At 31.1% G+C, this 17,150-nt stretch overlaps 1 protein-coding gene and 1 long non-coding RNA gene across 4 annotated transcripts; both read left to right on the top strand.

The window, feature by feature from the left end:
- The first annotated feature begins 209 nt into the window (after window positions 1-209).
- LOC103315624 lies at window positions 210-6,638 on the top strand. 3 transcript variants are annotated; one of them, XR_004228379.2, is made up of 9 exons: window positions 210-763; window positions 987-1,355; window positions 1,544-1,668; window positions 3,387-4,554; window positions 4,864-5,057; window positions 5,126-5,359; window positions 5,440-5,614; window positions 5,938-6,392; window positions 6,523-6,638. It is a non-coding gene; the product is annotated as an uncharacterized LOC103315624 (long non-coding RNA). The 3 variants fall into 3 exon arrangements; XR_004228381.2 differs by having other exon boundaries at window positions 3,387-5,057; window positions 5,938-6,017; window positions 6,321-6,392; XR_004228378.2 differs by having other exon boundaries at window positions 3,387-5,057.
- A 5,741-nt stretch (window positions 6,639-12,379) lies between these two features.
- LOC116418365 lies at window positions 12,380-15,361 on the top strand. Its single transcript, XM_031933496.1, has 2 exons — window positions 12,380-14,347; window positions 14,435-15,361. The coding sequence occupies exons 1-2, from the start codon at window positions 12,501-12,503 to the stop codon at window positions 14,454-14,456; spliced, it is 1,869 nt and encodes a 622-aa protein (XP_031789356.1). The 5' UTR covers window positions 12,380-12,500; the 3' UTR covers window positions 14,457-15,361.
- Window positions 15,362-17,150: the final 1,789 nt, after the last annotated feature.

Here is a 17,150-nt window from a genome sequence, read left to right as displayed (position 1 = left end):
TATCTGTGTTTATATGTATTTTTGTACATATATATATACACTCCTAACAATAATGCAACTCGATAAATTATATATATATATATATATATATATATATATATATATATATATATATATATATATATATATATATATATATATATATATATATATATATATATATATATATATATATATATATATATATATATATATATATATATATATATATATATATGCGATCTACCCATTGCATTATATACGCATAATAGTTATTATGAAAGTAAACGATTCACATTATTATTTGTTTATCTAAAACTTAATGCAAATTTATTTGCTTATGCATTAATTGTTTACCACGTATGTGAATACGTATATTCATTATTATATATCGCATTAATGCACTGCATACATTTCGATTTTTATTTATTTATTTATATCAACGTTATTATTTATTATGCACAATGCTATTGTTTTCTTTGCATGTGTCAATACAACTACCTAATAATTAAATAATTTAATTGTAATCATTTTCAAAAGTTTGAATAGTACGTTTGAATTCGCGCCGCGCGATACGTGCACTATATATGTGATTTTCCGTTGTCTCTGTCATTGTACTATAGTTAATTAAGCGGGAAACGCAACAAAGTATATTACTTTTTGCTTTGATGATTTCCCTCGTTAACAGCAAAAAACTTCGTTCGCTGAATAATCGTTGAATATCAACAATTGTTTCTGCAAACTTGGATAATCACTTGTGTTATTGCTTAATCAACTCAATTAGGTAAGTTAGAGCTATAATTTTGTTATTTATTAATCAAGTAATTGTCGTGCGGTAAAAGTGAGGTTAGAAAAATCGTTCGCGGAGACGATTTCTTTGTCAATGCCTTATTAATGCAACTTTTGTGCAAATATTTTACAGTCATTATGGCTACATGTACCATTCTTTCAATAATTATTAGTTCAGCAACAAAATTTTGGTACATTCATTTGCTTTTTTTTATCAGACCCGGATAGTCGAAGAATCTTGCCGCATTTCCTGAGGAAGCTGTTGATCGTCGACCCTCGCTTGCGTCCATCTCCAGCTAGAGAGGGGCTGCTCAACAGGTCCTGGAAGCCTCGTCTTCTTCGACTGCACCTGATGGACATTGAGTTTGTCAGGCAGCTTACACATACATATATTTTCTGTTTCATACACTCCATCCTGCAACTTGATTACTTTTCTTTCATTATTTCTCATTACAACAATAGTTCATATAGACTTTACTCATTCTTTCTTATACTTTCTATTTTCGAGCCTAATATTGTCAACCACACCATCGTCTGGACCATCTACCACACCACAGCACCTGCGGTTCCTAGAATATTATATAAAGGTAAGCAGGATAAATCCTAATTTCTGTTTAATTATTAATTTAATATTTAATTGTATAATTCTTTATTTATTTTAAACCTGTCCCTGCAACATTTCCTAATTCACTCAATGATTTCCTATAAACATTTCCTATTTATTCTTCTCAACCGTCTTCCAAATACTTTTTCTAATATAAAATTGTGTTTATAGTTAGCTGAAAAAAAACCACAGACAACAACAGCCACTCAGCGGAAGATAAGAATTGCAGCTTGCTTCTGAGGTACTTCGACAGGTTCAGCTCACCATACTCACCAATATAGTTGGAATAGCAAAAAGTAAGCTAGGATGTTTATTTATTTACTAAAATCAAGTAACTTCTCTTTATCAAAGTCCCAGCTAGTAAGAGATTTTTAGTGATAAAACATTTTCAAAGTCTAAGTCTGATAGGTCGAATCCGGGTGTAGCTTGTCAGATAAACATCTGCTCTGAATGCATTTAAATAAAATGTGTCACAGTAATTACTTTTCAAAGTACTGTTAAAGTATCAGTAGAAAATTATAAATATTTATTTTAATAATAATAGATGGTTTTTGGACAATAATGATCTCTGGAGAGACATATTGCCAATACAAAGTGATTGATTTTTAAATAGAGATGTCAAATTATGTAGACAGTTTTTAAATGTAATTACACAACTTATTACCGTGCCACATTTTATTTCAATGAATTCTATGTATATTCTTACCTGAATAGCCACACCCGGCTTTTGCCTTTTCGACAAGGAATTGTAAGATATAGTGTTATACAAGATATCTTAACATCTGAGACTTTCTTTATAACATTTTATTACATTGGACAGTTCAAAAGTTGATATAAGACTTCATATGATATATCATGTTTCAATTTATTGTCAAAAAGAAAAAAGCCGGGTGTGGCTTTTCAGGTAAGCATATATGTAGATTGCATTAAAATAAAATGTATCATGGTAATTAGTTGTAAAATTGCTTTTAAAACATGTATGCAAATTTACACATCTCTATTTTAGTAATCATTGACTTTTTATTGACAATAATGATCTCTGGGCAGACATGATGTCAGTAAAAAGTCATTAATTTTTGAAATAGAGATATCAAATTTTGTACACAGTTTTCAAATGTAATTACACAACTTATTACCGTGCCACATTTTATTTCAATGCATCTTGAATACATGTTTACCAGAAAGGCAGCACCCGGGTTTCTTGATTTTGATAAACCATTGTGTTTCAATTCTGAACATATATTAGATAAATCATGTACAACAAGATAAATCATATATATTCGATTAACTCTGTTATTTTTTAGTCTTTGCCTAGAGATCCATACTCGTATTTAGATAAAAGTGACTCTACGCTAATGACTATAACTGAGATACAAAAAGTGAACTTATCTCTAAATCTATTCAATGTAGAGCAAAATTGAAAGAGGTCTTTTTTGTTTAGAATAACAATATCAACCTATAAGTACTCTTAGAATTATTGAAAATGTCATTTTTTGAAAAACTTCATTCATCGGCAATTGGCAGCCATTTTGAACTTTTTTAATTTGAGGTCTAGAATCATTTTAAATTTTCGAATAGATTATTTCAATGATTTAGAATAAAAAGTCCCTCAAGTATTTTTCTTCTAAAGTCAATAGATCTTGAGATAGAGAAAGATGATGGTATAAACATGTGATTGGTATAGAGTAATTTTTTTCAAAATCCAGTGACTTGGGAACAAAAATGCTTCAGGGACTTTTTGTTCTAAATGATTTTAATAATCTATTTACAAATATTATTGAACGCTCTCTGATCTTTTACTTTTCAAAGATGTATAGATATTGTTAATATTTCTATATCTCTATTTATTTATTTATTTATTTAGTGCTTTATTATTTTTGTATATTTTTAAATCAAAAAGGATCAGGGAGCGTCGGAGGAGCTGATGCTGTGGTCGAGCTTCACGGAGAGGGGCGGTGGTCGGGGCCCCTCTCACCCAAAAATATTAATCATTATTTTTATTTTTAAATTTAAGCACCATCAGAAGCGCAGCCAGGAATATGCGTCAAAATTAGGATTATCTTTATAGATAAGTATATTATCTAGCGTTTATAATTTATTCAATTACAAATTTAAATCTGTTTTATATTTATTTGCAGCGGCAGCAGCAAAGTCAACAATAATAACAAGGAAGTGTGCCGATTGTTCTCCTCGCCTCCAGGAGTCGTCCAATTTTCAACTGCTTTATTATTATTTAATATTGTTCGTTTATTAATATTATTATTATTCTTGTTATCATTATATTAGATTGATCAAAGCTCAAAAATTGTTATGTATATTTTATTCGATATCATTGTTATATTTTTATATTTGTACTGCGCTATAGTTTTATTGTTTCAATTGTATTTATTTATTTATATTAATGTTTTAATAAATCATACATATTAATTAGCTCCGTGAAGTCCTAAAATAACTTTCATATATCGTAATAAAAAAAATACCAGTAATTGCGGAATCGATAACAACGTTAACAACCGCAAGTTACAAAATTGCGGGTGGTTTTCTTTTTTTGTAAAAAATCAAAAACTTTTTGAGTCGTCAAAACTATGGGTATACGGTTTTGTAAGGAGATACCCATTATTTATAGATATGAAACCAATATGAATCGTTCCCAATTTAATTGCGGTCTTTATAAATAATTGCGTTACCACCAAATTTGCTGTAATTAATTAGTTATTAATTAATTTTATTTTGGCGATAAATTTGTCCATTCCATAGTCCGCGTTCCGGCTGTCCGATTGGTTCTGCGCATGACTCGAAGTCGAAGGAGCAGACAGCAGTACACAATTTAAATTCGCGTTACCACGTAACCTCAAATTAATTGTAAATAAAGCTAACGCTTGTGAATCGTGCTTCTAACAACGCTGAAGAATAATGGATCAGATAAATATCAAAGTTTTAAAATAATCGAACGTAAAGAAAAGCAAGAATAATTTACTTTGTTTTTCTTTTATTATTTTTACAGGCAACAGTGATAAATAGGATTTGTGCAATGGTAGTAACAAATCATCATCTGTTGAAAATGGCACTCAAGCAAAATTGTGCATTGATTCTGATCTTAATAACATCAGCCACAATATAGAAAACCCTCTATAGTTTTCTACTTATTCTCCGGACAAGTTATGGATGGCGAATGTGAAAAGGTTACAATTTACAATTTGGTGGCTTATTAAGAGAATCAGTTATCAATGAAATTAATTTTGATGATGTTAATTCACAATGCCAAACGACAAACTCCATTTGTCCAAAGAATAAGCACATCCAATGCGATATACACTCCTCTGACATGGCAGCAGGGAGATCCAAGAAGATCATATACCACAGATATTGAAATGAGCAAAATCTGAACCTGACTTTACGATGACTAACTAACAATTATTTTTCATATTTATACTTTTTACTATATTTATATTTATACTATTTATACTTATGTTATTTTCAACTATTTATAGTCACCAGCTGTACCTGCAAGTTCCAATGGTGGTACTGGAATAATAACAAAAGAACATACAAGAGCATCTCTTTTATCCGAGCTTTTGTCAATCATAGGAGATACAAACTACAACTACGACGACTAACAACTATATGATAACCAATCTATTGAGGGTGATGATACTGTTACTACAGTTTCTCCATTATACAAACAGTATGTATTGGCATTCAAAAAAATTAATTTGTAAGTATCTTAATGTGATGAATCTTTTTTTTCTGTAGAATGCTGAATGTTTTTGTGGAGAAAGCTGCTATTGAAGATGCAATTTACTATCTTGCTGAAGGATTGCGAAGCAGCACAATTGATTTGGATGCTTTTCTCAAACAAATCAGGCACCTATCGAGAAGACAATTCATACTCAGGGCACTCGTGTCTGCACTTTGAAAGCAGAAAGCTGGATTAGCAAATTAAAAAGAAGAAAGATCCTTTCACATTATTATTTTATTTTTCAAAATGTAGTTAGCGCCACAAAAAACGACTCTTACTTTTCTTAATTTTATATTTTAAGCTTTATTAAAATAATGATTTTTTATAGGTATCAAAGTTTGCTGATACACGTCTATAGTATCATCCTCATCCATCTGTATAACATAGAAGTCCAGTTCATGAACAGGTTGACTGACCATCAAACCAGAATCGCACTGCAGTAATTGCAAGTTGTCTGCAATTGCTAATTGTTCATAAAGTGTTTGGGATAAATTAAATCCTGCGTAAGTAATCAATTGGAATTCCTAGACTATGGTTGTAGTTGATCAAAAATTTGAAAATCCAAAAAACTATTTTTCTAATTGAGAAGTTATAAAAAGGTGAAACAAAATGCGTTAAAAAACTTATATTTTGTAATCCACAGCAGTTTGTGGTCGATGCGTGATCTTGGTATTTTGTATCTTTTTTTTTCATATTTATTGAAAAGAATTATTTATATATTACGTTTTTTATTTAGTATGGTATTTACTTATAGTTTTGTTTTTACTTATATTTTGTTTTGTTTTTGCATTTTTGTATGTATGGAATTCAAATGCATATAAAATAGTTTTAGGTACAGAAATATTCTTCCTCCTTATTCCAACAGGCCAAAGCTTACAGACTAACATCCAAGATGAGGAACGACAAGTATATAAAATTTACAAATTATAAATGTTAAAAAATAAGGTGCATATTCTTGATAGTTTTCCAACTCTAATTGATAAAGTTTGTCTGCTGAATTATTAGGATGGATCAGGTGTAACACTTTCGAAAGGTTCTGGGATTCTGCTTATAAGCTTATCTTCAATGTTTTTTTTTCTATGATCTGTAAAATGTATTTTATTAAAATATATCCATCTAGTTGAAAAATTATCAAGATAAAACTAAAAACTACTTATTTGTTTTGTCGGATGCTCAAGCACCTGTATTGTGAATTTATTAACTGTACAGTTCATGTTGCATAAGAACATCAACACAACATCTAGCTTTTATCGTACCTTCTGGGTTGACTGCTATTTGTATGTAAGTATTTGTAAGGTGCAGTAGAAAAAACTAAAAACCAAACAAAAACAATTTATTATTACCAAATATCCAGAAGATTAAAATGAATAATCTTTTATTAATCTCATACAATAATTTTTTAATTTTACAGGAAAATCATAAGGATTGTACAAAATCTGTATTGGATGCACGGTGTCAAAAAGAAGGAGATGGAAGCTTTAATTGAAGCAAGATCAGCCTAGGAGATTAGCGCACACATATGTACCTGTATAAGTGACATCTATATCAAGTGGTGTCTCGCTGAAGGGATCTACATTGATACAAGCAGATTCGTAGACATCCTCACCAGGATGACATCCTCAAGGAGGATGATACAATTGGAGATGCTCAGTAGGAATGAGTTGAGATCAGTGGAGGTCAACTTGTCGCAGCACCTGACTCACAGCGGTCTCTTGGTGCTCCAATGCTTGCAGCAGCTTTGAACAAGTGTTTTTTTGTACTTTACTTATTGTAGAAACTTTTATCAAATACGTGGATTTATTACACATTATCTTTAGTTTCTTTTTTAGAACAAATTTCTTCTGAGAAATTTTGATGAAATACACATCTGATTCTCTCTAATGTAAACAAACCATATGCATCTGACAGCTGATACTCTGATTGTATATATGCAATATAGAAACTGACAATGTTGGTTATAACCTTGCGTTAGAAATTTAAAATTATAGCTGTATACTTAATATACAAAGATATATTAGATTCTTGAATCAGCAGAAACTTTTTAATTTGTTCTTTAAACGTATTGAGCACCACATATTTTTAATAAATATATACATTATCTATCTTGAAGTTGTGTTCTCATAAGTACTTATTGTAGGCTCTGAAACATATTAAATTGAAATAGAATTATGCATTGTTCGTTCATAACTCTGTTAAGAGAGTTATGTATTTTTCAAATTTTTACCATTTTTAGTTGTTCTCTTTAATATGTAGTTTTTCATATTTCTTAACAACTGTATCAATAAGGTTTTTTAAACTTAAATCAAATAAACTATTCTCTTGTTTCTCACATTTTTTTGTTTCTTGTTCTTCAGATTGAAGTTTTGTGAGTCCAACTTTGACTTTGGCTTTATTCCTTTTACATGTCTTTAAGATGAATTTTTGAGTCTTCAGAGGATGTGGAATTGAAGATTTTAAATCTTTAAAATTAGCTTCTGATCTGCTAGACGTCCCAACTTCGTTTGGTGATTTGAAATGATTTTTGATGCAATTAGTCCAGGAAGGAAAAGTGTAACACTGTTTTTGAAATAAAATTGAAAATTCTGGAAAATAATAAAAATTAGCTTTATTTGTAATGATGTCATCAGTTGTACAATCAGACATAGTTGTAGAAAATAGACTGTCTATAAATGATACTAGACTGCAACTATTATTTGACTCTTCTTCGACGCTACTGTTGCTTATTTGTTGATTCAATGTTTTACTTTCAGTAATTATTGGTAATTCATTTAACTGATGTTCATATGTCTTCAACAACTGCATCATTTTTAAAAGACTTGTGTGAGATTTTGTACCTTCTTTGGCTATTGAGCTATTTGCAATTATAATAATCCATGTCACAACTTCTAAAAAGTTTGCTAAATTATCTTCTTGACTCAAATATCCAACAGCTCTTAAATAAAACTTTTGAACTACATCATTAACTTTTTTCATGCAGTTCCAATTTCCTACAGCTTTTAAAAAATGTGCTATATCATGTCGGTAATAACAGGGAGGAAGATCATGTTTGTTAATATTTAGGAGTATTTCAAAGCACTGATTATTGTATTGCTTGAATGTCATTCCATTAAAAGAGAGACAAACAGCGTTTTGCAATGCTAAGGAACCATCAGTTGTTATTTCTTTTGGCACTTTTGCTCCATGTTCTAACCACCTATCTAAAATTTCTTGAATTACAGGAACATGATGAATAGAAAGTATGGCCTGAATCAATGGTATAATTTTTTTACCTATGCCAACCACCACTTCATAATAATACATAGTTTTTGATTTAACATCTGGGTAGAAATTATACTTCCTAACCAAACTCCCTGTAGAATCAAACGATACAGGTAACATTTTATCCTGAATTCGATTCCAAAAATCAAGCTGCTCATTGGAAAAGTATATGACATAAAAAGGGTTTATAGATAACCTTCTTATACCACAATAATTTATAAACTTTTGGTTTGTAATAGACAATCTCTTGAATTCCTTATACCCTATTATTTCATCCAATGCTTCTTCTCGTACTTTTCTTAAAGTGATGGTATTATTTAATTGTGGTGGTTCGTAGTTCATATCTAGCTTTTGCAATTCTTCCTCGCGATAACTGCTTGCAGTTTGATGAGCAAGAGCTTTTTTTACAGCACATCTCCTTGATCCTCGAAGTCTAATTTTTTTTGAATGAGGTATATCGTATGTTTTAAAAGTCTTTACACAGATTTTTAAAATATTCTCATGATTAACACATTCGCCAACGATACCACTTTTACAATCAGAACACTGACCAAAAAACTTGAATTTTTCGGTTGTTATATACCCATTTAAGGCAAAAGCACATTGTAAATGTGTTGATTTCCAAATTTCATCACGCACTATTTCTCGCCAATCTTCTTTATTTTTTTTTCTTTTCAAACATTCTATCACATTATCTCTCGGTATTTGTATAAAGAACTCTAATTTTTCGCAATTGTAAGGATTTGCATTCTCTACGTTAGGTACATAATTTGGATCGAAATCTAATGATCTCTTTTTTTTTCAACACTTTTTATTTTGAAATGTCTCTTTAAATCATCTAATAGAGCTTTATTCTTGTACAAAAGTAAATACAGTGACTGTGGTTGCATGCGTAAATTCAACGATTTCTGTAAGTCTTTCCAAACTTTGCACGTTTTTCCTTGAAGTGATCCATTATCCTGAAAAATATCTGGCCTTTTTTTCAATTCAGCTGTAAGAAATGTTGTCGATATTTCTGCTTTTTTAGGCATATTATAATTTATTAGAACATTGCTGATATGAAAACAAAAATAATAAACAAAAGATTGCTGCCTCTATACGTCGTGTGGATATACTGATTACAGATATTGTACACAAAGAGCGTGCTCACATAATTTGTACACATTTCCATGAAACAGATAACGTTTCGTTTTTAGAAGTTTTTTGACCATGTTGCTACTAGATGGCGGTACATGTGCCGAACAAATGTTTTCCGTTTGTCAGGGGCCCTCAATGCAGGAGAGCAAGCGCTGGCGTTGTTCACAGCACGTCCAGGCTGTGTCCAGGTCCGGGTCTGTTCAACAGGTTCTGGAGCAGGTAGCGAAGTGGAAGGAGCTCCCCTTCCTGAATCCCGAGACGGAGAATGCCGGCAGGTGAAGGAGAAAGATCGGACTTCGAGAACCAGTTTGAATTGATCAACGATTTTATTCAAAAGGGTTCGTTAAGTCGCCACGCCAGCGAGGCGAAGGCGTCGTCACGAAGTTTGTTTACAGTTGGGCTCGCAAGATCGGTTTTGTGCACACAGGGTTGCAGATGGAGAGATCTGGTGATGCGCGGTAACGGACGTCCAGGATCTCGGAGACGCGGTCACAGGCGCTCGATGGAGTCTTCTGGAGAGTTACAGAGAAGAACGTCCAGATCGGTTGGCGGGCAGAAGCTGAGTGTCTTAGCGATGTCCTCTATCGCTGCGATGTACACATGTCATAACGCACGCATCGACTTATGTTATACATCGTCTTTTGTTCATTGAGCACGCAGTACTGACAATAGAAAGAAAACAAATATCAATACCTTTATTATTGTGGAATAATAGATATGTTAATTTACTGCGAGTAAACGACGTGAACAATGAGTAAACGCGGGCCAAAACCGTTGATGTCTCATGAAGAAAAAGTAGAGGCATTAAAAATCTTTGAAATTTTTGATGATTTGAACAAAGTCAAAAAGGAAAGCCATCCTGTATGGCAAGACGTTTGCAATTTTATCAATGCTAAGTATGCTTTTCCCGATTCCAAGAAAATGACAATACGAAATATTCAAAATTACGTAGCACAAAATCGTAATGGTGTTTTATTTGATCTGCAAGTGGGAAATGTAACTCAAGAAAGCTATTTTTCGGAACAAAAAGAGATGAAAAATCTTGACGAAGAAAAAGAGTTGCTTACTTTACAGAATAATGTCATGTATAAGCACATTATAAAAGAAGTTTCTACCTTTCCATTAAATATCTTTCATTGGGAAACAGAAGCTATCGATTTCGCTGCAGTGAATTCTACGAAAAATACAGATTACATTTTTGTACGAGTAGGGAATTTTTGTAAAAATTTTTGTTATCAAGATGGAACAACGAGCAAATTCATTTATTTATATATTTTTGGCGCAAGTATATGCAATAAATTTATTCCCATATGCCATTTATCAACAGATGAAAATAGCACTACCATATTCAAAAGATTTTTCAATGAAATTGTGAGAAATGACGCACCAATACCTAACAAATTAATAGTTGATTATAATTATAATGTCTATGAAGCTGCAAATTCTGCGTACAATGTAAATGTATCACTTGAAAAATATTTAACTCAGTGTTTTCTGTACTTAAGAGGTAATGAAACTAAAACCTTACCAAAATGTTTGATTATGACAGATATAAAATTCTTAATAGGCACAGTTTTGAATTGGAACTGTATTCATAACATTTCTACTAATTCTATTAAATATTTTTATGTATACTGCATTGTTTTGCTTAGCCATCAAAATAGATTGGAAGACTTCGAGGATATACTTTTAAAAGTATTTGTTATTTCTCTTAGTGAATTTCAAGGTCAAAGCACACACGATTTTTTTGAAGATATCATGTCAAAAGTAAAAGAGTTGAAGATAGACGAAATTTATGATCAGAATAATATTAAAATTATCGAAGAAGAATTTATAAGTGTTACAGATTCTTATACATATTCAAAAATTAATTATGAAGAAGAATGTATAGAGATTTTGAATTACATTGTCGAAATAGTTATAAGAGCCAAACAATTTACACTGACAGAAAATACCGAATGGCAGAGAAATGCTTATTACAGTGAACAAATTTGTCAAAATTTAATCAAATGCTGCGTAGAATTTGTTATGTGGACAAAAGTGATGAACATAAGTGAAACTAAACATAGTTTATCAGTTAATGAATTGGTTCACTATTATAAGAATGATTTTGAACGTTTCTTAATAAATCCTCAGCCTTCACTATATACATATTTAGTAAAAAATATCGAATATTCAAGCAAATCGTTAGAAATTATTAAGAATAATATTCAGACGTTTAATCAGACAGCAGCAAAACGAAATAATAAACTAGAACATTTGTACCATACTGAGAACTGGATGGGGTATAACATAGTTGATTTAGATGATGTTAGTAATAATAGTTTGGAATGTTCCTCAGATGATGATGCTAGTTCCGATAATTCAGAAATTTGCTCCGATGATGGTGATGAAGAAAACTACTCTAGTGGAAGTGGACCAGATTTCGATGCTCAAGATATCACATCAATTATTGAATCTGCTTGGCAAAATGTATCAATCAAAGACTCTCCCAGGATATCACTTGATGTCGAAGATCATACTCTAAAATCAGATCTTGATAACATGACAACAAACATTAAGTCAAATTGTAAGCAAGAAGTTAAAATAAGAGGCACATACTTGAAAGCATGCCCAGAAATAGATTTATTAAATCAAAAACCATCGTCAAAACTTAAAAATCGAAAGATAATCAAAAATTATAATTTATTAAAACCAAGATCAGTCGGAAAAAAAAAATTATTTGTTACCACATCAAGTTTTTTTGATTCTGTATTGGAAGTGCTAGTATCATCCTACTTTAACATACAAAAGTTGCAGGATTCAATAAATGAATTTTCTGAAAAATTGAGCAACACTAAAATGATTTTTTTGAATTTATTTAAAGAGTATATTAGAACATTTAATTTTACAAAATTGTATGCGGAAAGAATTAAATTAATCGAGAATGTGTGCCAATCAACAAATAATAAATTAACATGGAATAAGTCAATAGGAGAATTTTTTGAATATATCATGTATCCAAACATTTTTATAAAAATGGAGTGTCTTGATTGCAAACTAAGTAATTATCAATATTGTAATCTAGTGGAAGTTTCATTTGAAGAGTTAGTCTCTGAAAACTTGTCAGTTATCATACATAATTGTCTGCTAGCAAAAAGAAATTGTTGCAATATTTGTTCAAACACAGATATTATATGTCAATATTCAATAAGTGATCTGTTTTGTATAAATGTGGAAAAAGAAGCTAAAATCGTAAACTTAGATCAATTAGTACCTGTTCTAACATTTTCTACTGGAAAGTTTATTTTAACTGGTGTAATAGCATATGAAGAACCCATTGCAAGTAATGTGTTACGTCACTATGTTGCTTATGTCAGAAGTCTGAAAGGTATCTGGAATAAGTACAACGATATTAATATTGAATTCTCAAAACCTGAGAAAGTAAAAAACAATTTAGGTATAAAAGTAGCATTATTATTCTATATTAAGTATGAAAGCATTGAAGAAAAAAACCAATGTAGTGTTGTTGTACATGAAGTAGATGTTTGCGAGGATATAAGCAACAACAACTCAAATTTACTGCCAGACTGCAATCTGGAGATAAACAAAATAATATTACAAAAAAAAGTAGAGGAAGAAACTTATATTGAAAGTGAAACAGAGACACATATTCACGATATAAGTCCATCCAATGATTTTCAATATCAAGATAGTCTGATGAACTTTGATGATATGATTGGAAATGAAGTAGTGGTAGAATTTGTCGAAACGAGTATACAAGATGTAAGTTCTTCAAACAATTTGCTATATGAAGATAGTTCAAATTTAGATAAAATGATTGAAAATGAAGAAAAGCCAGAATGCAGTAGTGTAGATGCAAGTTTAAACAACAGTTATACTGAAACGTGTTGGTCTAATAATGAGAGCACGAGCTCGGTAGAATCTTCATTCAATGTGCATGCCTTTCTGAGTTACCATCCATGGAGACATTTAATACAGAACGGATCAAAATTGCCCCCCATTAAATTGCCAACTCAAGATGTTAAATTAATTAATACTTGTCCAATAGACTGTATTGCAGAACTATTGACTGCCGCTCATTGTTTTGAAGGATCAGTCAACTATTTAATATTTGAAATCGGATTATCAAAAAACAAAAAAAATGAGATTTTTGAAATCATATGGGAATATTGTATGAACAAATCAAGAAATATATATTACACAAAGAGAATGGATTATTGCATATCCAAACCGAAATTATATACACAAACAATAAAAACAGATTATCTTTTAATTGACTGCCAAGATAATGTAATTCGATTATTCGAGTCTATAATGTCAGGAGAGCTACTACACTCTATTGAAAAAACGATTACTTGCACATGCAATTATGTTAACAAAAAAAAATATAGCATACAACATATAAACACTGATTTAAGAATGGAAGATTCTTTAATTTTTGAATTAGAAAATTATTTACAAACATATTTTTCGAAAAAAATTAAAAAATGCTATCAATGTCAAAAAGACGCTCGGTTAACTTACAAGATCAACAGTTATTTATGTATTGAATTAGAAACTAATTTCATCATTCATAAGGACATGCAGGCTCGCTTGAATAGTATTCCTACACGTTTAAATTTATGTAAAGAAGAGTACAATTTACTAGGAGTAATAGCTTTTGATTTACCAATTCATGAAAATGGTTTACTTCATTATTACGTATTTATTAGATTACCAAACACAGAATGGGAAGAAAGAAATAATTTGACCAATATTATCAAACGTCATTCTAAACGAAGTACAATAACAATTAAACCAGCTATATTGTTTTACGCAAGAAAAAATGTATATAAACGGTAAAAATATGAAAATACATCTCTTAACAGTGTTATGAACGAACAATCAATCTATACATAATTCTATTTCACTTTAATATGTTTCAGCTCCTATGACAAGTACTTATAAAAACGTAGAACACCTCAAGATAGATAATGTATATATATTTATTAAATATATGTCATGCTTGACACGTTTGATCAAGAACAAGTTAAAAGTTTCTGCTGATTCAAGAATCCAATCTCTTTTAGTATAACACTTATATAGCTATTATTTTAAATTTTGAACGCAAGGCTACCAATCAGAGTATCAGCTGATGTATCAAATATGTATGCAAGATGTTAGTTGAAAATGATGTGCAAATCCACAAAGGAAATATAGATGATAAAAATTGAGTGAAAATCGTAGTTCTTTAGTGCTTTGTACAGTGTGTACTTAGATATACCTAGTTTTTAGTCAGGATTCTTAATCTGCTTACTTATCAGAATGATAAATGGCAGTCTGATTGTTCGTAAGAAAGATAGTAAGTTTTTCTTTTCAATAATGGCCAACACTATTAATATGAAAAAAAAGATACAAAATACCAAGATCACGCATCGACCACAAACTTCTGTGGATTACAAAATATAAGTTTTTTAACGCATTTTGTTTCACCTTTTTATAACTTCTCAATTAGAAAAATAGTTTTTTGGATTTTCAAATTTTTGATCAACTACAACCATAGTCTAGGAATTCCAATTGATTACTTACGCAGGATTTAATTTATCCCAAACACTTTATGAACAAGCAATTGCAGACAACTTGCAATTACTGCAGTGCGATTCTGGTTTGATGGTCAGTCAACCTGTTCATGAACTGGACTTCTATGTTATACAGATGGATGAGGATGATACTATAGACGTGTATCAGCAAACTTTGATACCTATAAAAAATCATTATTTTAATAAAGCTTAAAATATAAAATTAAGAAAAGTAAGAGTCGTTTTTTGTGGCGCTAACTACATTTTGAAAAATAAAATAATAATGTGAAAGGATCTTTCTTTTTTTTTAATTTGCTAATCCAGCTTTCTGCTTTCAAAGTGCAGACACGAGTGCCCTGAGTATGAATTGTCTTCTCGATAGGTGCCTGATTTGTTTGAGGAAAGCATCCAAATCAATTGTGCTGCTTCGCAATCCTTCAGCAAGATAGTAAATTGCATCTTCAATAGCAGCTTTCTCCACAAAAACATTCAGCATTCTACAGAAAAAAAAGATTCATCACATTAAGATACTTACAAATTAATTTTTTTGAATGCCAATACATACTGTTTGTATAATGGAGAAACTGTAGTAACAGTATCATCACCCTCAATAGATTGGTTATCATATAGTTGTTAGTCGTCGTAGTTGTAGTTTGTATCTCCTATGATTGACAAAAGCTCGGATAAAAGAGATGCTCTTGTATGTTCTTTTGTTATTATTCCAGTACCACCATTGGAACTTGCAGGTACAGCTGGTGACTATAAATAGTTGAAAATAACATAAGTATAAATAGTATAAATATAAATATAGTAAAAAGTATAAATATGAAAAATAATTGTTAGTTAGTCATCGTAAAGTCAGGTTCAGATTTTGCTCATTTCAATATCTGTGGTATATGATCTTCTTGGATCTCCCTGCTGCCATGTCAGAGGAGTGTATATCGCATTGGATGTGCTTATTCTTTGGACAAATGGAGTTTGTCGTTTGGCATTGTGAATTAACATCATCAAAATTAATTTCATTGATAACTGATTCTCTTAATAAGCCACCAAATTGTAAATTGTAACCTTTTCACATTCGCCATCCATAACTTGTCCGGAGAATAAGTAGAAAACTATAGAGGGTTTTCTATATTGTGGCTGATGTTATTAAGATCAGAATCAATGCACAATTTTGCTTGAGTGCCATTTTCAACAGATGATGATTTGTTACTACCATTGCACAAATCCTATTTATCACTGTTGCCTGTAAAAATAATAAAAGAAAAACAAAGTAAATTATTCTTGCTTTTCTTTACGTTCGATTATTTTAAAACTTTGATATTTATCTGATCCATTATTCTTCAGCGTTGTTAGAAGCACGATTCACAAGCGTTAGCTTTATTTACAATTAATTTGAGGTTACGTGGTAACGCGAATTTAAATTGTGTACTGCTGTCTGCTCCTTCGACTTCGAGTCATGCGCAGAACCAATCGGACAGCCGGAACGCGGACTATGGAATGGACAAATTTATCGCCAAAATAAAATTAATTAATAACTAATTAATTACAGCAAATTTGGTGGTAACGCAATTATTTATAAAGACCGCAATTAAATTGGGAACGATTCATATTGGTTTCATATCTATAAATAATGGGTATCTCCTTACAAAACCGTATACCCATAGTTTTGACGACTCAAAAAGTTTTTGATTTTTTACAAAAAAAGAAAACCACCCGCAATTTTGTAACTTGCGGTTGTTAACGTTGTTATCGATTCCGCAATTACTGGTATTTTTTTTATTACGATATATGAAAGTTATTTTAGGACTTCACGGAGCTATATTAATTACCTACAATCCTCATCTGTCTCGATCATTTATTTGCGAGGCTCGGCCTCCAGTAAATGCGAGCACGCATTTCCGGATTTTCCGGAAAAGTGCTCGCATTATGCCCGCACGAACCCCTGCATATGCCTGCATACGAGGAGCATGCCGTGCCGTGCGAAAAATACGCGTCCACGAAATCGGGAACATGCGCGCAAAATGCCTGCATACGAACGGCATTATGCTCGCATTTTATCGGCACCCGTGCTGGACAGATC

The sequence above is a fragment of the Nasonia vitripennis genome, assembly GCF_009193385.2.
Source record: "Nasonia vitripennis strain AsymCx chromosome 1 unlocalized genomic scaffold, Nvit_psr_1.1 chr1_random0004, whole genome shotgun sequence".
Lineage (NCBI taxonomy): Eukaryota > Metazoa > Arthropoda > Insecta > Hymenoptera > Pteromalidae > Nasonia > Nasonia vitripennis.
Note: the sequence above shows the minus strand (reverse complement) of the source record. Positions and strands in the feature narration are given on the sequence as shown.